Source organism: Scyliorhinus torazame, chromosome 8, assembly GCF_047496885.1.
Source record: "Scyliorhinus torazame isolate Kashiwa2021f chromosome 8, sScyTor2.1, whole genome shotgun sequence".
NCBI classification, from domain to species: Eukaryota; Metazoa; Chordata; class Chondrichthyes; order Carcharhiniformes; family Scyliorhinidae; genus Scyliorhinus; species Scyliorhinus torazame.
In genome coordinates, this window is record NC_092714.1 from 242,456,376 (window position 1) to 242,478,681 (window position 22,306).

Consider the following 22,306-nt stretch of genomic DNA (forward strand, 5'->3'; position numbering starts at 1 on the left):
CATTTCCTTTTTAAGTTCTTCCACGCAACATTTCAAAAACTCTTGTTGTTCAGGGCCCCATGTTAAACTGCCACCTTCCGTCGCCATCTTGGTTCTTGCTTGCCTTCCTTGCCGCTGCTCCAAAGGATCCACTGCAATCTGGCCACTTCCCTCTCCTTTTTCCATCCGTTTCCAGGGGGGATTCCCTTCTGGTTTACCGCACAGTGCTTCTAGCCGTTAAAATTGCCGTTGGGGCTCTTATTAAGAGCCCAAAAGTCCGTTCCACCGGGAGCTGCCGAAACGTGCGACTTAGCTGGTCATCGCCGCACCCGGAAGTCAGCAAATCTCTTTGTTGAGAGTACAAAACATATCATCCCCAAAAAAAGTGCAGTGTACATATGCCATGTGTTTCCGAAATGTAAGTAAAGAGAAAACTTGCAGAAATATTTTGGAAAAATCATCATAACTCTATAATGTCAGTTACATGTAGTATTCCGAGAATTTCTCAGATTTATTTTTAATGAGCCGATCTCTAATTGCAGCACAGCACCATGTTTTGCATTTAAAGGTATTCAAAAATACTTTAAAGTATCCGAGGTTTTACTTTAAGTCAAATTACATCAGTTAAATATTGCATGAAGCATACCTACCACTTGCTCTGCTTCAATTAATTCAAAATCATATTCTTCATCTGATTCTGAACTAGGGCTCAGGCACACTTTCCTTTTCCTCTTTTTAACACGTTTTAATATTGCTCCCGCACTCCTCTTGACTGCTGCACTCCCCATTCTGAGTGACCTATTTATTAAGCAAAGGGAATTTGCATATTTTTGCCTCTATCGTATAAACATACGCAGAAGTAAAGAATACATTGAGTTGTTTATCAGCGGTTGTTAAAATGGGCAATCATATAACAAAGCAAGTTGATTAATTCCTAGAATGCCTAATATAACTAATCATATTTTAAGTTCTATACTTAACTGTCATGATATCCAGATCAGCATATCATGGTGCAATCACACACACACTGATGGACAGGCAGTTGGACCAACCAACACACACACAACATCGCAGCCAATCGCCAGTGAGAGCACACGCACTATAAAAGAGGGAACACCACAGTTCCCGCTCATTCTACCAGGAGATAACTCAGAGCACAGAGCTCACAGCGTGCCACTCAGACATACACCATGTGCTGAGTGCCTCACTAAGTTAGTGATAGGGCTGGGTCCACAGGTTAGCTGGTAAAGCACGTACCCAAGCCAGTAGTTAGTTGTTACCGTTGATTAGACAATAAAACAGAGTTGGACCATCTACAGCCGTATCGGACCATTTGTGCATTAGAACACCCAACACGACATGATACCAGTAGTAGACGCAAACCAGCAACTGTGAGACCTACCTACACCCTTTCAGAAATCCGCTATCCTGCTCCATGGAAAACATCGGCCTGCTGCAGCTGCTCCGAATCGCTGGCAATCTCGGCGTAAACTGGAAGCTGTTTAAACAGCGCTTCCAGCTCTTCCTGAAGCCACAGACAGGGAGAATGCTTCGGACACCAGGAAGATTGCCTTCCTCCTCTCCACGGCGGGGCAACAGGCCATCCACATCTTTAACTCCCTGGCATTCGCGGAAGGCGAGGACAAAACAAAATATAAGACGGTGCTTCTGAAGTTTGATGAACACTTCAGCGTGGAAGTCAATGAGAGCTTCGAGAGGTACCTGCTCCGGCAGCGCCTGAAGGGTAAGGATGAGCTTTTCCAATCTTACTTAACACACCTCCGAATCCTCGCACAGTCCTGCGGCTATGGGGCCAGTCCAACTCCATGATACGAGATCAGATAGTTTTTGGGGTCATCTCGGACACCCTGCGCCAGCAGCTCCTTAAAATAAAGCGACTCACCCTAGCGACTGCCATCGAGACCTGCGTCCTCCATGAGAACGCGACCAGCCGGTAATCCCAAATCCAGACGGCCGAAATGGCACATTACGGGCCCCATGAGGCGGAGCGGGTCCAGTCGATCGAGTACCTCCCGGCCTGCGGCCCGGACGAGGGCGGCCATTTTGCGCGCTTTCCAAGGCCTCCCGCGCTTGTACGCGCCAAAAGAGGGGACGTTGCCGCAGAGGAACGCGATGCGCAGGCGTGCTCTACGCAGGACTGCACCACGCATACATGGTGGCGCAACAAACGCAACAAACGCCATGGCGTCATGACGTGGAAGTCAATGAGAGCTTCGAGAGGTACCTGTTCCGGCAGCGCCTGCAGGGTAAGAATGAGCCTTTCCAATCTTACTTAACACACATCCGAATCCTCGTGCAGTCCTGCGGCTATGGGGCTACTCCGACTCCATGATACGAAATCAGATAGTTTTTGGGGTCATCTCGGACACCCTACGCCAGCAGCTCCTTAAAATAAAGCGACTCACCCTAGCGACTGCCATCGAGACCTGCGTCCTCCATGAGAATGCGACCAGCCGGTACTCCCAAATCCAGACGGCCGAAACGGCACATCACGGGCCCCACGAGGCGGAGCGGGTCCAGTCGATCGAGTACCTCCCGGCCTGCGGCCCGGACGAGGGCGGCTATTTCCCGCGCTTTCCGAGGCCTCCCGCGCTTGTACGTGCCAAAAGAGGGGACGTTGCCGCAGAGGAACGCGATGCGCAGGCACGCTCTGCGCAGGACCGCACCACACATGCACAGTGGTGCAACAAACGCAATGAACGCCATGACGTCATGACGTGCGGCAACTGTGGCTCCGCCCACTTAAAGCGGCAATGTCCGGCCAAAGCGCGACAATGCCTATGATGTGGCAGGATGGGCCACTATGCTGCCTGCTGTCGAGCAGCTCAACCTGCCAACTCCCAACAATTCCGCCAGACTTGCAGTGACGTGCGGGCAATTCAGCCCACCTTCACTGAGTCATATCCAGATAGTATGCAGACCAGCGATACCGCGTTGCGGTAATCCACAAGAACCGGATGTCCCCAAGTGGGAACCACCTGCCGCTGCCAGTGCACAGCATTGATCCGGGCGATGAGTTGTGTGCCACCCTGACGGTCAACCCGAATTCGTCGCCCACCTGAGATACTTGACTAATGAGCCTGTTAGCACATTGGACTCACTGAATTGTTTTACAGTACTGTTCACGAGTTTCTTTTCTTGTCGTTCATTGTTCCAGAGTTTTCTCTCGTCGTTTGCTGATTGCATTTGTTCTGTTATTGGTACAACGTCGTTGTTCTGTTGCACCTGACACCGTCCTCTGTATATAGTTTAGCCTCATGTACATGTTGTAAATATTGCACACACATACTCAGATGCACTCAGTACACATTTCTATTTATTATCATGTAGGCACATATCCTTTGTGAAAGGGGGGGATGTCATGATATCCAGATCAGCATATCATGGTGCATTCACACACACACTGATGGACAGGCAGTTGGACCAACCAGGACATGCATAACATCGCAGCCAATCACCAGTGAGAGCACACGCACTATAAAACAGGGAACACCACACGCTCATTCTACCAGGAGATAGCTCAGAGCACAGAGCTCACAGCGCGCCACTCAGACATAGACCATGTGCTGAGTGCCTCACTAAGATAGTGATAGGGCTGGGTCCACAGGTTAGCTGGCAAAGCACGTACCCAAGCCAGTAGTTAGTTGTTACCGTTGATTAGACAATAAAACAGAGTTGTACCATCTACAGCCGTGTTGGATCATTTGTGCATCAGAACACCCAACACGACATTAACCAGATAGTAATCAACATAATTTTAGCTAGAAGTCCGTTGCGCCTATGCACTGACCTCTGGGGAAAGAATCTGTTAATTTAAGCTTATTAAAAGACCTTGCCACATCTCAAATCTCCTCACATAAAATGAATTACTCGGAATCCATTGAATTATTGTAAAGACAAAAACTACAGCCAATTTCCACAGTAATCCAACAAACAACTAAGTGATTAGCCATTTCATCAATTTTTCATCATAATGGTTGTGAGAGATGTCCCTATTCTGTTCTGATAAATGCCTTGGTATTTTGAACACCGATTTCAATAGAAACAAACACCTCAGTTTAGCAACACTTCAGTATTACATATATGCATCAGTTTAGATTGCGAATTTAAGCACTCCACTTAGAGATTGATCCTTCAAGAGGCAAGAGGACCACCAACAATACCAACTGTTAATTCCCTGTTCATTCTGTCTTATTCAATGAGAACAGTTGAGGTTTAATGACCTATTTACCCCCACTGTGGTCCACTGGTCTCAGAAGTTTAAGGATCGGAACTATACACCCTCTGAATTCCCTTTCCTCCACTGAGATTAGGTTCAGTTTTATGAGTTTCTCCTCAACACTTAAGCTAAAAGGCTGAAATCATCCGCGTTGTCATGGTCACAGCGAGTATTCATTTAAAGAGAGCCACTGCACAGCTGTTTGGTTTATTTTTCAATTGCCAGCAGCTTGCTAGAAAATTTTCAAGTTGGGCTGTGATCTTAGGATGTGAAATTATTCCTGTGTTGTGGAGCGTATACTTTCCCATGCCAGTATATAAAATCCTGGAAATGTTCCAATGAATTGAGCTTTTCTTAAAATTTTACAATAGTACATCAAATTTCAATCTTTCCATTATCAACGTCTGTTATTATCAATAAGCCAGGCCTTGAAGAGTCAAGACTTCAATTGGATGGTATCATTTTGTTCTGGGGTTGTAACCTAAGGCTGGATATTAGAAGTACATTTTGTTCTAAATACACTGAGCTACACCTTTAGGCAGATTGGGTCAGGGTGGCACCGTACCTACATGCAAATAAATGCACTGGTTTGCAACTTCAGGTTGGGCCAGGTTTGTTGTCCGTACAGGTTGCACCTTGGGTTGGGTGCAATCATCAAGCAGAGTCAGCGATGTTGAGATCCTCAATTATCTGGCACTTTCTTTTATCCATCAATTATAAATGCCCCACCATTATTGTGCAAAGTTAAGGATTTATTCTAGATAATAGCAAAAGTGAAAAGATCTCCTGTACATTAGCAATGGGTAACTTTACATGCAAATATCTTACTTCTCTTTAAACTGCCGTAGGCAAAGCTCACTGCAGAATCTCCTGTTGCTTCTGGCTTCATTCACTGAATAAGAGTGACCACAGTTCACACAGCAGCAGGTACTTTCTACATGTGGCAGCTCATTCATGTAAGATACACCCGTCCGTTTCACTGTGGGGGACAAAGAATATAATAGAAAAAATAAAAATATTATTCATTAAAAACATACTCTTCTGATAAATGTATGTGCAAAATCCATCAACAGAACACACACTTTCGTTATTAACTGATTAATTAGCGTTGATTAAATGAAGGCTGCGTAGGTGGACACACATGTTAAATGGACGACCAGAGGTGCTACGAGGTAAAGAGACTGAGACAGGAGATCCTGTGGGTTTTACTCTACCTCAAGCATTCTCTGCGATTCTCCAAGATTTATGACTGATGATTTCTATCTGATGGTGAATCAAGATCAAAAAATATCCTCAAGACCACACATTGTGGGTGGAATCTTCCCTCCTACCCCCCCCCCAAACTCAACCCCCCCCCACCCCCCACCCCACCCACACGGCAGCAGAGGCGGCCTGCCTAAGCCAGCAGGAGGATCTTCCAGTCCCGCCGCTGTCAACAGGTCTTCCTGCTGTTTACACCCTCCACTACCGGTAACCCACGGCGGGGACACGCCATCAGCAGGATCGGAAGATCCCGTCAACGGGAACGGCTGGAAGATGTACTATGATTTTCTACAACAATTGCAACAATTGGTTTGCTACCTTCTGTTACTAAGAGAAGCCCCAATGAAGGAACAGCGCTCTGAAAGCTGGTGATTTCAAATCAACCTGTTGGACATTAACCTGGTGCTGTGACACTTCTTACAAAGATGTGCAGGTTGGGTGGATTGGCCATGCTAAGTTGCACCTTTGTGTCCAAACGCCTGTAGGTTATGTGGGGTTACAGGAATAGGGCAGTGAAGTGGGCCTAGGTAGGGTACTCCTTCAGAGGGTCAGTGCAGATGCAATGGGCCAAATGGCCTCCTTCTGCACTGTAGAAATTCTATGGTTCTATGATCTAGAAGGCACAAGTCAGGAGTGTGATGGAATACTCTCCACTTGCCTCGATGAGTACAGTTCTAACAAAACTCACAAATCTGTATACCATCTGAGACAAAGCAGCCCGCTTGATTGGCACCCCATCCACAAACATTCACTCCCTCCACCATCGACACACAGTGGCAGCAGTGTGTACCATGTATAAAATGCACTGCAGCAACACACCAAGGCTCCTGCAAAAGAACATTCCAAACCTGTGACCTCTCCCACCAAGGACAAAGGTTGGAGATGCATGGGAACGCCATCACTTGCCTGTCCCTATACAAGCCACACACCATCCTGACTTGGAAATATATCACTGTTCCTTCACTGTCACTGGATCAGAAAGCCTAGAAATCCTTTCCAAACTGCACTGTGGTGTACATGAGATGGACTGCGGCGACCCAAGTAGGCAGCTCACCACCACTTTCTCAAGGGCCAATCGAACCGGCAAAAAATGTTGGACTCAACAGCAATGCTCAATCCCAAGAAAAGACTAAAAGAATGAAATTAGAACCCAGTAGCTTTGCAACAAATTAGGAAAAATTAGAAACTTTTTGTAGGGCTTTGTGTTAATGTAAGCAACAGAAGAATTCTCTTGCCTTTTCTCACAAAAACATCATACCAGAAGACAATCTTAAATATTAGACAGTAGCATTAAGAAGTTAGGTCACGAGACTTCCGGTGACGGCGGGCAGGAGGCAGCCGCACAATGGAGGGCTCCAGTTCGGGAACGGCATTTTCGGGGCTTCAAGCCTGGTCCCAGGGTCCACGGAGGCGGCAAAAGCAGGGGGAAGGCACAGAGGCGGCAGAGTGAAGGCACAGTGAAGAAAAATATCGAGGGTGAGCAAAATAACGTCCGTAAGGAAAACAGCTGAAGGCTGTCGGGGAGTGGAAAGGTCACCGCGGGGTCACCAAGGAAAATGGAGGCTGGAGCACCAGGGGAGGCCGCATTGCTTATGGCTGAAGAAATAACTAAGGTGATGGCTGCGGAATTCGAAAGGCAGTTTACAAAATACATGGAGACAATGAGGAAGGAGATGAGAGAGGTTTTGAGTGCGCTGGTGGAGGAGGCGATCTCCCCAGTGACGAAGGCGGTGGCGAGCGCAGTGGCGGAGGTGCGAGAGCAAGAGGAGGCGCTGAAGGAAGTGGAGGAAACGGTATTGCAGCACGGTGATGAACTTGCCTCGATGGGGAAGGACATGCGGAAGGTGATGGACATTAACAAGGATCTGCGAGGAAAAATGGAAGACCTGGAAAACAGATCCAGGCGACAGAATTTGAGGATTGTGGGGCTGCCCGAAGGAGATGAAGGACCGAGGCCGACTGAGTATTTTGCCGCGATGCTGGCAAAACTATTGGGGGAGGGGGAGGATCCCTCCCGATATGAACTGGATCGGGCTCATCGGTCGTGGAGGCCTGTACCAAAGGCGAGTGAGCCGCCAAGGGCAGTGACTCTGTGCTTCCGTAGGTACAGTGTGAAGGAGAAGGTCCTGAGCTGGGCCAAGCAGAAGCGGGTGGTGCAGTGGGCTGGAGCTGGTATACATGTATACCAGGACTTTACGGTGGAGCTGGCGAGGAGGCGGGCTGCCTTCAACCGGATGACGAGGGCACTGTACATTAGCAAGGTGCAGTGCGGCATTGTATACCCAGTGAAGCTGAGGATGACTCACAAGCTCAGGGACTTTTATTTCGGAACGGCGGAAGCAGCGGAAGAGTTTGCGAAGGCAGAAGGACTATGGCGGAACTGACAAATTGGGAAATTTGCCAGGTAACCTCATGACTGTCTGTATTTTCTTCTTTTTTGTTTCACTGCGTGCGGGTGTAAGGGTTAAAGGAGCCAATGTTGTATATATTTGGACAAGGGAAGTGATGGGACTTTCACTCGAAATGAGGGCTCTTTGGGGTGTAGGTGGATATGTGGGGTTTGTGTGCTAAAAGGGGATTTCTGGGCTTCCTAGGGCCGGGCAAGGGGGAAAGGGACCCGGGCGGGCGCAAACCGGCCAGCGAACGGGAGTGAGGTGGGGGGAGGGGCTGCGGCCAACGGAGCCTGGCAGAACAGGGTCCGAGTGGTCTAGTCGGGGTGGAAAGTTCGGGGGAAGGAACCGAGGTTGGGGGGAGGAGTTTTACAAGAGGCAGTGGACGGGAGGAGTTGGAGACTGATGGGGGGGAGCTTACAACTCTTGGGTATCATGTACGGTACTCTTTCAGAGGTTGGAGGGCGTTGAGTGTAGGGGGGAGGAGGGGGAGTGGACTCTATAGGTCAATGGTGACCATGGGGGGTCCTGGATTCCTTTTTCTTTTTCTCCTTTGTTGCCACCGTGGGAGGGTTTGTTTTATTGGATGCATATATTGACAGGTGGGCCGTTGTTTGGGGTGGTGGGAGGATGGGATCGTTGATATTGTTAAGGGGATTGATTTTGTATTTGTTACCGTTTACTGTTTGTGGGTGGGGTGTGAATTTTGAAGGAAAATGTGAAAATGGAGAATAAAAACATTTTTAAAAAAAGAAGTTAGGTCACTTGCATACTATAGAATAGAACCATACCATTCCTACAGTGTAGAAGGATGCCATTTGGCCAACGAATCTGCACCAACACTCTGAAAGAACACCCAACCAAGGCCCACTCCCTCACCCCATCCCTGTAACCCCATCTAACCTGCACATTTTTGGACACTAAGGGGGAATTGATCAAGGCCAATCCATCTAACCTGCATATTTTTGGGCTGTATATAAATGGCTCTCCACATTATTTGTTGTATCATTTCTCAAATATTTTAATATTACAGGTGCTCAATAACTACTGAGAAGTGTATGTCTTTTTTCTCTGAAAGAAACACAATAATAAGTGTTTTACATTGATGTACCATTAACAGCAGGTGTATAGTTACAAACATCAGGTTAATTATCATTTTTATAGGACCAGAATGGACTATTCTTTTAATTAAAATCAGCGAGCTAATTAATTTCAACTATATTAACATAACTATACATTTATAATTAATTATCAAAGTTTTTCTAATTAAGCAGAAATGTAATGCTACCTAATTAAAAAACATGATTCCAATTAGTTACTTGCTCTTCACTGAATAATTAGTGAACAGATATATTAAAAACTAATTTCTAAATGAGAAGCAAATTTATTTTTATTTCTCTTCATCTCACTCCATCCACCAATGACCCCAACAGCAGAAAGATTCTTTTTGTGTACTGCTTATAACAAATTTGCAAATCCACAAGGCTACAAACCAAGTGTTGGAAAATTAGGTTATAATAGAATCCATAAATAATAAGTTTGGAGTGCAGTGCGAATTTTATTAAATACTATTAAGTAGTGGTAGCCGTATCTCTTATCACTGATCCGGCTGCTCCCGTGTCAACCTCCATAAATGTTGGACGTCTGTTCAGCCTTATGGTTAATTTAATGTGTTTTGATTTAACCATCGTTACACAATTTAGTTGTTCCTCGTCGGAGGGAGGTGGGGCTTCCAGGATGTGCATTCTCCTGTCCAAGCCTACGGATCCTTCTCGGAAATGTTGGTTTTGGACTTCTGTTTCTTCTGGCTCCGAATTCTGACAACAACTACAATATCTTGCCAGGTGGAATACTGCAGAGGCTGCCGTCTGTCTGGTCCTAATTTTCCCTTGCTTGGGAGCGGTTCTGCAAGTGGGTCTGGGTTCCTTAATATCCGAGTCGTTCCTGAGGGTGGCTATGCAGTTGCCTATCCCCCAGTGGTAGTTCCTTAATTCGGTTGCACTGGTGTGGGCGTCTACTTCCATCGGAGTACCCTGTAACACATGTGCTCCGTTCGCCACTTTTTCTAAGGAGAAAGTCAGCCGCGATGTTTGTTTGCAATCCAGCTTGGCCTCTGCTACCAGACATTTTTATATTGCTAAATTATTTATTCCACACACCAACCGATCTCGGAGCATCTCATTTAGCGTCAGGCCAAATTTGCAAGCCTCTGCTAATCGCCTTAATCTTGTTAAAACATTAGTGACTGACTCCCCCGTGTCTTGGAATGCTGACTAAAACCAGTACCTTTGCAGGATCAGAGGTGGCTTAGGGTCATAGTACTTTTTTACTAAGTCCGCCAATCGCAGGAAAGATTTTGTGTTCAGTGCCTCTGGAAAAGTGAGACTGTGTATAATGGCAAAAGCTGCCGGCCCACACGCGGTCAGCAGAATGACCCGTTGCTTTTCATCCGGAACTATATCGTTCACTCTGAAGAAGTATTTCATCCGCTCTACATATTGGGCCCAGTCTTCCACTGCAGGGTCAAAAGAATCCAGCTTTCCAAATAAACGCATTTGCCTGTCAATGGCTTGCCCTCAGTATGTGACGGCTGATAATGAGCAGGTTCCTTTGGGTCATTCCGTTTTCCTCATCGCCACTGTAATAAGTCCACAGAAGCAGAAGTCCCTTCACCAGAATTCCTTTTATTAACAAAACCAACAGCAGTACGACCATGTTCATTCAGCTTGCTATCTACACTGGGAGTGCAGATGATCTGACACACTGTTATATACAGAAAAGAGGTTCCCCGATTGGGCCACTAATCAATTGGTCAATCTCAAAGGCCTCATCTAAGTCATTACACCATATAATCCCTACAGTGCAGAACGAGGCCATTCAGCCCATCAAGTCTGCATCGACCCTCCAAAAGAGTACTCTACCCCACGCATCTGTCATGGTCAATCCACCAAACCTGCACATCTTTGGAATGTGGGAGGAAACTGGATCACCTAGAGGAGACCCACACAGGCACGGGGAGAACATGCAAATGCCACACAAATAGATAGGTGCTTGATGGCTGGCACAGACACAATGAGCCAAAGGCCCTCTTTCTGTACTGCAAGACTCTTTAGAAATGGGTTTATACTTTTGTTCTAGCCCATAGCAGAAGTCTCCGCATGAACTCACAGTGACAGAATAATATGGAGAAATGTACAGCCTAAAATGCATCCTGTAGGACACCAATGTACTTGTGTTCCAGAATTTCCCGTGCCCCCAGCCAAGCTGTTCCAGCCAGCTACAGCACTGGCATCTAACCGGCAATGTGGAAATTGTCCAGGTGTGTCCTGTACACAAAAAGCAGGCCAAATGCAACCCAGCCAATTACTGCCCCATCAGTCCACTCTCGATCATCAATCAGGCGATGGAAGGGGTCATCAACATTCCTATCACGCAGTACTTGCTTAGCAATAAGCTGCTCACTGATGCTGTTTGGGTTCTGCCAGTGCCACTCAGATCTGTGTTCTGTAGTCCTGCCACATCCAGCTGTGAATGTTGGTGAAGAATTAAACAACTCACTGGAGGAAGAGGCTCCATTGCCACATTACAGCCTTGGCTCAATCATGGACAAAACAGCAGAACTCCAGAAGAGAGATAAGAGTGACTGTCCTTGATATCAAGGCCACATTTGACAGAGTGTAGTATCAAGGAGATCTAGCAAAACTGGAGTCAATGGGAATCAGGGGGAAAGTCTCTGCTGGTTGGAGTCATACCTAGCATAAAGGAAGATGGTTGTGGTTGTTGGAGGTCAGACATCACTGCAGGGTTCCTCAGGGGACTGTCCTAGGCTGAACCATCTTCAACTGCTTCATCAATAACCTTCCTTCCATCATAAAGTCAGAAGTAGGATGATTGCTGCCGATTGCACAATATTAAACACCATTCACTACTCCTCAGGTACTGAAGCAGTCCATGTCCAAATGCAACAAGTTCTGGAAAATATCCAGACTTGGGCTGACAAGTGGAAAGAAATATTCATGTCACACAAATGCCAAGCAATGAGCCATTTCCAACAAGAGAGAATCTAATTATCACCCCTTGGCATTCAATGGCATTATCATAACTGAATGCCCCACTATCAACATCCTGGGGGGGGGGGGGGGGTTACCATTCATCAGAAACTCAACTGGACTATCTAGATAAATAATACAGCTACAAGAGCAGGTCAGAGGCTAGGAATCCTGCAGCGAGTATCTCATCTCCTGCCTCCCTCCACCACTGATGCATAGTGGCAGCAATGTGTAACATCCACAAGATGCACTGCAGGAACCCCCAAGGTTCTTACGATCGCACCTTCCAAACCAACAACCACCACCATCTTGGAAGGACAAGGGCAGCAAGTGCTTGGGAACACTACCTCACCTGCAAGGTTCCCTCCAAGTCACTCACCATCCTGACTTGGAACTATATCGCCTATCCGTCGCTGTTGCTGGGTCAAGGTCCTGTCCTTCCTTCCCTAACAGCACTCTGGGTGTACCTGCACCACAGGAACTGCAGTGATTCAAGAAGGCAGCTCACTACCATAACCACTTTGGAAATTACGAAAGAAAGCTAACGCAAAATATCAAAAAGGATAGCAAAAGCTTCTATAAGTACATAAAAGGGAAGAGCGTGGCTAAAGTGAATGTTGGTCCCTTGGAAGATGAAACCAGAGAGTTAATAGTGGGAAAAACAGAAATGGCGGAGATGCAAAATCAATATTTTGCCTCAGTTTTCACGGTGGAGTACATTAGTACTATCCCGATAGGAACGGGTAATTCAGAGGTAATAAAAGGGTGGAACTTAGAACAATCAGCATCACTAGGGAAACAGTACTCAACAAACTATTGGGATTGAAGCAGATAAGTCCCAAGGCCTGATGGCCTATATACTAGGATGTTAAAAGAAGTGGCAGTGGAGATAGTGGATCCATTGGTTATAATATTCCAAAATTCCCTGGACATGGGAAAGGTTCCAGTCACATGCAAAAATATTAATGTAAAAGGGAGAGAGGCAGAATGTAGGTAATTACAGACTGGTTAGCTTAACATCGGTTGTTGGGAAATAGTTAGAAACCATTATTAAATAAGTAGTATGAGGACATTTGGAAAGTCAAAACGCTGTCCATCAGAGTCAGCATGGTTTTATGAAGTGTAAATCATGTTTGACTAATTTGCTAGAGTTATTCGAAGGTGTAACAAGCCAAGTGGATAATGGGGATCCTGTAGTTGTAATATATCTGGACTTCCTGTAGATATTTGAGAAGCTGCCACACAGGTTAATACATAAGGTTAGATCATAGGGATTAGGGGTAATTTACGAACTTTGCTAGAACACAGAGTCGGGATAAATGGGTCTTTTTCTGGATGGCAAGATGTAACTAGTGGGGTGCCACAGGGTTCAGTTCTTAGGCCCCAACTATTTACAATCCATATTAATGACTTGGATACAGGGATAGAAGGTTCTATAGCCAAATTTGCAGCTGACACTAAAATAGGTGGGACAGTAAATTGCAAGGAGGAAATAAGAACCTTACAAATGGATATAGGTAGGTTAGTTGAGTAGGCCAAAATTTGGCAGATGGAGTTTAACGTGGATCAGTGTGAGGTCGTCCATTTTGGTCAGAAAAATGGAAAGGCAACTTATTATCGAAATGGGGAGAAACCTTGGGATGCTCCAGTGCAGAGAGATCTGGGTGTCCTTGTGCATGAGTCGCATAAACCTAGCATGCAGGTACAGCAGGTAATAAAGAAAGTGAATGGAATGTTGGCATTTATAGCTAAAGGAACAGAGTATAAAGGTAAGGAAGTGTTGTTGCAACTGTGCAAGGCATTTGTGAGACCGAACCTGGGGTATTGTGCACAGTTTTGGTCCCCTTATTTGAGGAATTGGAGGCAGTTCAGAGTCAGTTCACAAGATTGATTCCAGAGATGAGGGGTTTGTCTTATGAAGAGAGAACAGTTTACGCTTATACTCTCTCGACTTTAGAAGAAAGAGATCAAGTTGAGGTATATAAGATGATAAAAGCTATGGATAAAGTAGAGGTGGAGCGAATGCTTCCTCTTGTGGGCATTCTAGAATGAGAGGTCATAGCCTCAGGATAATAGGTAGTAAATTTAAAACAGATGAGGAGAAACTACTTCTTCCAAAGGGTCGTAAATCTGTAGAATTCGAATCCCCAGAGTGCGGTGAATGTTGGGACAGTGAGTAAATTTAAGGAGAAGTTAGAGAGATTTTGAATTAGTAATGGGTTGAAGGTTTACGGAGAATGGGCAGGACAGTGGAGATGAGGCCAGAATGAGATCAGCCATGATAATATTGAACAGTGGAGCATGCTCGAGGGGCTAAATTGCCTCCTCCTGCTCCTAGTTCTTATGTTCTAAGAAATAACTATTCTGTCTAATTCCACCTTCCAGCTGTTGGTTTGTAGCCCTTTAGGTAACAGCACCTCAAGCACTAATCTGGTGTTCTTGATTAATATGGGGATTTCTTGATTAATAAGAAGATCAGGACTTATGCAGAGAAGGCAGGAAAATGGGGATGAGGAACATATCAGCCATGATCGAATGGCAGAGCAGACCCAATGGGCCGAATGACCTAATTCTGCACTTATATCTCTGGTCTTATGGTCTCCTCAAGGGCAATTAGGGATGGGTGATTCCTGTGCACAAGCAAAATTGTCCACCCAGCAGAGACATTTTGTATCGTTACTCAAGCACTTACGAGTTCACTAATTATAGCATTCCTAATGTTTATGACATTATAAACTTAGCTAAAAGACTTCCTCTAATTCCTATGCTTATCATTTTGCTGACACATTTAAACTGTCTGCACTCCACATATTTTAGCTACAGCTAGAACAATACAAAGCAGCGAGAGAAAACGTCCATCCCAGAGTTTAGACAAATAATTTGTTCCCGGCATCTGCCTTTGCTCCTTGAACCAATGATCAGAACAAGTAGCAGGGGAAGAAGGACAAGTTCAACTTCTTTTCAGGGAATATCGGGGATGTACTTCACCAACAATCATGGCCCATGTCAAGGATCATTGAAGAAAAATGCATTCTATCAATACATATTGAATTACAAACACAATGCAAAGAAACAGATTTTTAAAAACTTACTTTTAATTTTATCAATGCACATGGAACACATGTATCTAAACAAAGATCACAGAGCAATCATAATCTCAAAAGCAGAATTATAAATACATATAATTTCATGGGATGTGGGCACTATGAGCAAGGCCAGCATTTGATGCCCATCCCTCATTGCCCTTGAACTGAATGGTTCGCTCAGCTACTTCAGAGGGTAGTTGCTGTAAGCCTGGAGTCATACATGGATCAGACCATGGAAGAATGTCAGATTCCAATTCCAATTGCCAGGTGGCAATTCCTTCCCTAAAGGACATTAGTGAATGAGATGGTTTTTTACAACAATCAATTGATGGTAGTTTATCAGGATTAGCAAGAGGATGGTAGTTTAGAGATTAGGCCATCACTGATCTACTCGGTTTGTAAATCCAGGTTCATTATTTGAATTAAATACCACCAGATGTCATGATGGTATTTGAGCCCACATTCCCAGAACGTTATTCTTGGCCTCTGGATTACTAGTCTAGAGACCTTACTACTATGCCTCCATTTTCCCCCTACCCACCCAAATTGGAGCTAGAAGCATAAACTATAGTGCATTGGCAGCACAAAACGATAGGCCAGAAATTATTAAATCAAGCAACCCACAAAATATTTATTTGCACCATCCCGCTCACTCCACCTACAGATTGCAAAGGTTTATATGAAAATATAATCAATGCACTCTTGTCAACTGCACTGTCCAGAATGACCTCATTCATAAATAACTCTGGAACAGGAGCAGACCATTTGAGCTTGTTCTACCATTCAATGAGAGCATGGCCGATCTGCAGCTGAACTCCATCTGTTGCCTTTGTCCCAAACTCCTTAATATCTTTGGACAACAAAATCTATCAATCTTAGCTTTAAAATGAACAATTGATCTGCTTCAATTTACATTTGTGGAAGAGAGTTCCAAATGTAGAAATGTTTCCTAATTTCACTGCTGGAAAGTCTGGCTCAAATTGTTACACTATTCCATCCAGTACTGGACACCCCACCCACCAGAAGGTTTACTCTCTGTGTACCCTATCTGTTTTGCTTAATACCTTGGAGTCTTTGGTCAAACCACTGTTTAGCTTTCTAGATTAGTACAACTGCAATTTGTGCAATCGCTCCTTGTAAGTTAGCCCTTGAAGTATAATTGTGAAAAACCGACACTGCATTCCCTCCAATGCCTATATATCTTTCGGAAGACATGCATGGTGCCAACAAGTCACAGTTGTCCTGGTGTCGATGAACCAGGGTTTTCTGTAGCTGAAGCTGGAGTAATTTGTTAGGTAATAATTTTTTATACAGTACACAAAGTTTGAAATCTGAGAGAATAAAGCCACAAGATGGTTTTAAACAAACAAAAAAACTTAACGACACAAAGTCAGAAAAGTCAAACCTTATACTCTAATATTCAGAACTAATATGACGTAATTATGAATTAACAGGCAAACGTTGGTTGAACACATCACACTACACATTAAATGGTGAATGCAACCAAGACAAATCCCTTGGATTTCTCTTAATTCCCTCAAAAGCCCTTCCGACCCCAAGTGCCTCTGTGACTGCTAACCTCCCAATGGTTCAATCTCTTCTCTTGAGCATGTCTTACATGGGATTCACAAAACTGCATTCCTGCCTCTAATGTCCAGCACAATTACAGCTCTTTCACAGAGGGCACTGCTCCTGGGTTTCCCCAAACTCCAGTCTTCTGACTCCAGCACACTTTAAATAGCAGAGACGGTCTCTTTGAGCCCTTGCGGGCGACATGGTGTCATAGTGGTTAGCACTGCTGCCTTACAACACCAGGGACCCGAGATCAATTCCAGCCTTGTCTGTGTAGAGTTTGTATGTTCTCCCTGTGTCTGCGTGGGTATCCTCCGGGTGCTCCGGTTTCCTCCCACAGTCCAAAGGTAGATTAAGTGGATTGGCCATGCTAAATTTCCACTTCATGTCCAAAGATGTTCAGGTTAGGAGGGGTTATGGGGATAGGGCAGGGAAGTGGGGCCAGGGTAGAGTGCTCTTTTGATGTTTGGTGCAGACCTGATGGGCTGAATGGCCTCATTCTGCACTGTAAGGAATCTATGATTCTAACTATCCCGGCACAGAACCAGCAACCTCCACCTTCTCAGCTCCCTAGGAATTGTCCTTAGTCCAAACTGCACCAAATGGCTAACAGGATTTCCCTGTGAGCAGCAAACCACAATGAGGTCCAAACTGCAGCCAACAGCAGCACCAAGTGGCTCCCAGGTTCCTCCAAGCCTGGCTGTCTGCAGCCTGCTAAATGCAGCACCTTTTCCATATGGAACCTTTTCCCTTGCTGCCAAACACTCAGACAAATTGAAAGCAGAGAACCTTCTTCAGCTCTACCCGACTCCATGATGATGTAGCCCTTCGGGGTTCACTGAATGCTTTTAAACTTACTGAACTTTAGCTTCCAAAACAAACCATCTCTAGACTGCACTTCTTTGCAAACAGTGTAGACAGTCTCCAGCTCTCTAGCTAAGTAAACCCACCTGCAGCTTTATGGCTTTTTCCCTTCTGCTCTGAAACTATCAAACACAAATGGGTAACGTGAACTGCCATTTTCTTTCAGGTGCCCCAGCAATCTCTAAGGCCCTAAATGTTAGTTACTTTACCTTCACAACAACAATATTCCCGGAACTAGATATTTGTCACATAGTTAAGCTGCATATTTCTAAAAGTCACAAACAGAATGATTATTTTAATATATTTGAACAATGGGGCTTCCATGGTTTCTAATACAATTATGTAGAAAAGTGTAAAACATTTTAAATTATTGCTCTTAGAGAAATAAATACTGTGGATCTATTCTCGCAGTAAATTCTCCACCTGGCAAAAACTTTATTTGGGGATAGATCTTTGTTTTGCTATGTTTCTTCTCTCCAAACCTTCCACCATATGTCATGAAAATGTATTGAACAAAATGTCAAACAAAAGATTATCAAGCCCATCAATGTTTATTCTGTCTGTTCTACAATGCAGGTTTCTGCAACCCTCTCGCCAACTGATTAGAGGAAATGGTTCTCTGTACGCTACTAAAAAGACCAAACAGAACTCCTTATGTTGTGCAATGTTTCCGAAGTAAAATAACGGAAAAATGTTTAAACAGAAACTCTATAATGAACTGTAATGCATTACTTCTGACATGATTAGTAACTTTGCGCAAGTCAAATGTTCTATAAACTGTTTACATACTCTTTTTACTGGCAGTTTAGAAAGTTGACCATCTATGGAACTTTAGTGGAAAAGTCCCACAAGGTGACCATTAGGATATCACAAGATTACATAGAATTTACAGTGTAGAAGGAGGCCATTCGGCCCATCGAGTCTGCACCGGCCCTTGGAAAGAGCACCCTACTTAAGCCCCACACCTCCACCCTATCCCGGTAATCCAGTAACCCCACTTAGCCTTATTGGACACGAAGGGCAATTTAGCATGGCCAATCCACCTAATCTGCACATCTTTGGACTGTGGGAGGAAACCGGAGCACCCGGAGGAAACCCACGCAGACAAGGGGAGAACATGCAGACTCCACACAGACAGAGAATCCAGGAACCAAACCTGGGACCCTGGCGCTGTGAAGCAACCGTGCTAACCACTGTGCTACCGTGCTGCCTTAAAGATGATGTGTCAATGGCTCACTTCAGGGTGATCTGAATGGTGGGTAAAGAAGATGGCCGGAATTTTCTGGCCGCCATGATTTATTTTTCCCATCGGCAGCGCACCCCACCCGCGGGTTTCCCGGAGGCATGGGGTGGCTTTAATGGAGAATCCCATCGACAAGCAGCTGGAACAGAGGATCTCGCCACCAGCGAATGGTACGCCACCGAGAAACATACAGCTGGGGGACTGGGAGAAACCTGCCCAATGATTAGTGAATTCACATATATATGTGTAAGCACAGCAAATAAATAAATGGGCTACTGCAATAACTATGCCCCAAAATACTAGAAAAGATTTTGCTGTGTACAATGTCCCTATGTATGTGTTTGAATTTGCAGTGCACAGCAGTGGATTTAATTAGGTGATTGCATATAGCTGGAGTAATACAGCCAAGTTCTTCTTTGGCCTCTTTCACAGAATTGGTACAGGCACAAAGGGCATAACTGCCTCTTTCTATGCTGTATAATTCTGTGATTCTCCCTTCTGCGCATTCTGGGAGTAGGACAAGAGAGGTAAAGGTACAATACCAGTGAACCAATACTACAGTCAACAATCTGCTGCCCACATTTGAGTATTGAGTTTTAACACCTTCCTCTACTTCTTCGTGATGAGCTGCAACCCCATCCTCCTCTGGAAGCATGATATGATGGGAATCTTGAAGACATGGATGCAGTAGAATAATGCATGGCGAAATGAGGACATGATTTTATTCAAGTGATATTGGACATTCTACCGCAAACTGCGGCCTATATCACAAAGAAATTGTCCAAGCAGTGTAAACAGCGTAAGAAGCAAATGGTTCTAGACCACAAATACATGCTTTAAAGGAACTGCATATATATAAAATTGCAGTACGTAATATACAATGTGCACTGATAATGCTTGAGACTGTAATCACAGAACTTGGTTGTAGAAGACTATGAAATATTGACTGGAATCGACAGAGTCTAAGTTGGATCATTGGGTCACAACCTGGAATGCTGCAGCTACACTTCCTTCTCACCAGACTACTTAGTGTCCTTTGGTACTTTGGTGTCTGACATTGACACCCTGACCAAAATAACTTTTTGTCCAGCTAAATGTTAGATACGCTTTTAACATTCATTCAACCATAAAAATTCTACTCGTGGTAGAATTCTTAATTTGGTGCTGAGGATTAAATGTTTGTCAATTGCATGATCAGAATTTTTAGAGCCACCTAGGATTATTTAGGTTTCTCCTTTCTATCTTGTGCCGTTCATTTTCTGCTGTGAACCAGTTGTACAGTACAAAGAAATATTCATTTTCACAGATCAAGCAGCTTATTTCTGATCATTAAGCTGGAATTTAAATTAATTATAACTGACCCCAGATTATATTCATTCTCTATGGTCTTTGGTGTTGTGCAAACAAAATAGCAGGAATTGAGAGCTGGTTCAGTGAATTATCCACTGGGGAACTGAGTCATTCAGACTTGGAAAAAGAGTGGTCTCTGGTGGTTGGTCTAGCATTAGTGTGTTACAATCTCCATATCCCTGGACGAGGGAGGAAAAAATTGCCCATGACTTCTAATCTTTATCCAAGAGCTCCTGCTGGAATTGCAGGCTGGGTGAAGGTATAACTAGATTCAGCCAAAATGTTCCTTTGCGGTACAATTGGCTGCTGATTTTCACTGTTGAGGCACAAACAATAACAATGACACCTAAAATAGCCTTGCCGCATGTGAAACTGTTTGCTAGTATGGTGTCATTGTCTTTAGGGGCAAGAAGAAAATTGTGGAAAAGAGTTAAAGGACTGGTGATTTCTCACCTTCCACCTGCAGAAGAGTCTAACATTTGCCTGGAAGGCTAACTGAAGAATAATTCCCAAAATGTGTTGCATTCTGTAACACTGTATACTATGATTGAACACAATGGCATTGATTGCACCACTGCAAAATTAACTTTAAGCTGAAGCCAGAAGCACCAATATAGATCCCAGTAGGTATATCTTACATTCATTGGGAGTGATTGTATTCCAGTCAGCCTCATTGCAAGCATCACTCTCGGCTTTCACTGTCGTCTCTACAGATACCTCTGTCAGTGACTCTGTCACAATGCCTTCTGTGCTGACAACCTCCAGGACGCCAAACTCATTCAATCGGAACTAAAATGTAAACAATGCATTATTTAATGCTTATCTAAAAATATATAAAGGCACTGAGAAAGAAACAATAAATGGTAGTAATCAAGTAGTATAATTGCACTATGATGTTTGTTCCATTTAATTCCCTTTGTTCTTAAAGAAAAATTAAAATAGTCTCCAAAATAATATTTTGTTTAGGGTTCAAAAAACTCGCGGAAAAAGGATCAAATCAGGTTCTTGATTTAATTCCAGTCAGAGAAACAGGGAGACCACACAATTAATGCACATATAACCAATTTAGTGCAGCTGCTTCTTGCTGTTGTCAGTATATATATATAAACGGAGATCATAGTGTCACGGGAAAGCAGTGGCATAGCGGTATTATTGTTGGACTAGTAACCCAAGCTAATGCTCTGGGGACCCGGGTTCAAATCCTACTGTGGCAGGTGGTGGAGTTTGAATGAGATAACAAACAAAAACAAATCTGCAATGAGAAGTCTAATGATGGCCATGAAACAATTGTTTCACTAATGCCCCTTTAGAGAAGGAAACCTACTGTCTTTACCTAGACTGGTCTCCCAGACCACAACAATGTGGTTGACTCTTAGATGGGGAATTAGGGATTATGCAATAAATGCTGGCCAGTGCCACCTACATTCTGTAAATGAACTTTAAAAATACAGCACAGAAGGTGACACATTCAGCCCAATGTGTCACTGGTTCTTTGATCAGTCCCAATCCTCTTTCTCCATAAGCTTGCTTATTTTCTCTTTTGAGTGTTACTACTGAATCTGCTTCCACATCCCTTCAAGCTATGCATTCCAAATTATAACAACTTAATAATAATAATTTGCTTATTGTCACAAGTAGGCTTCAATGACATTACTGTGAAAAGCCCCTAGTCGCCACATTCTGGCACCTGTTCGGGGAGGCCGGTACAGGAATTGAACCCGCGCTGCTGGCCTTGTTCTGCATTACAAGCCAGCTGTTTAGCCCACTGTGCTAAACCAGCCCCGAACCAACTTGTGGTGTAAAAAAAACTTGTCAATTATTTAAAATCTGTGCCCTTTGGTTCCCGTGGAAATAGTTTAGGCCCATAAAAGCATCAAAAGTATTGGTGATTGTTTTATGCAGAGCTGCATTTGGCACTGTGACTCATATATAATTCTAAAAGATCATTTTTATTTTTACAAACAACTCCATTTTGAGAAAAGCACCTGTAAAGACTAATAAACATCATACAAAGTGGGATGGTGTAATCTCTTTAAGATAAGTGTGATCAAACTATCCTTGTAATCATGCATCTAAACCATAAAATGGGTTTCACTAATCATTTTTTTCATTAACAAAACTAATTTTTTTTAAATGGCTGAGATAAACTTGGTCAAATATTTTGGGGCCAATTTTTCTGCATGTTGCTCTTGGACAGTACTTATGCTCCAGGTGCAAAACAAAATAAAAATAAAAAGGTTTTATAGCCTTTACAATGCTTGAGATTTTAA

General features: G+C 44.1%; 1 protein-coding gene across 5 annotated transcripts in view; it reads right to left on the reverse strand.

Annotated features, from left to right (window-relative positions):
- Positions 1 to 22,306, reverse strand: part of l3mbtl1 (L3MBTL histone methyl-lysine binding protein 1) — a 147,462-nt gene that overhangs the window by 69,704 nt on the left and 55,452 nt on the right. For 4 of the 5 annotated variants that reach the window (XM_072515027.1, XM_072515024.1, XM_072515026.1 and 1 more), the window contains 3 exons: positions 20,675 to 20,825; positions 5,048 to 5,198; positions 630 to 777 (listed from right to left, as the gene is read on the reverse strand). In XM_072515027.1, the coding sequence (XP_072371128.1) occupies positions 630 to 777; positions 5,048 to 5,198; positions 20,675 to 20,825 (450 nt within the window). The remainder of the gene's footprint in view (positions 1 to 629; positions 778 to 5,047; positions 5,199 to 20,674; positions 20,826 to 22,306) is intronic. The other variant, XM_072515028.1, reaches the window with a different exon arrangement.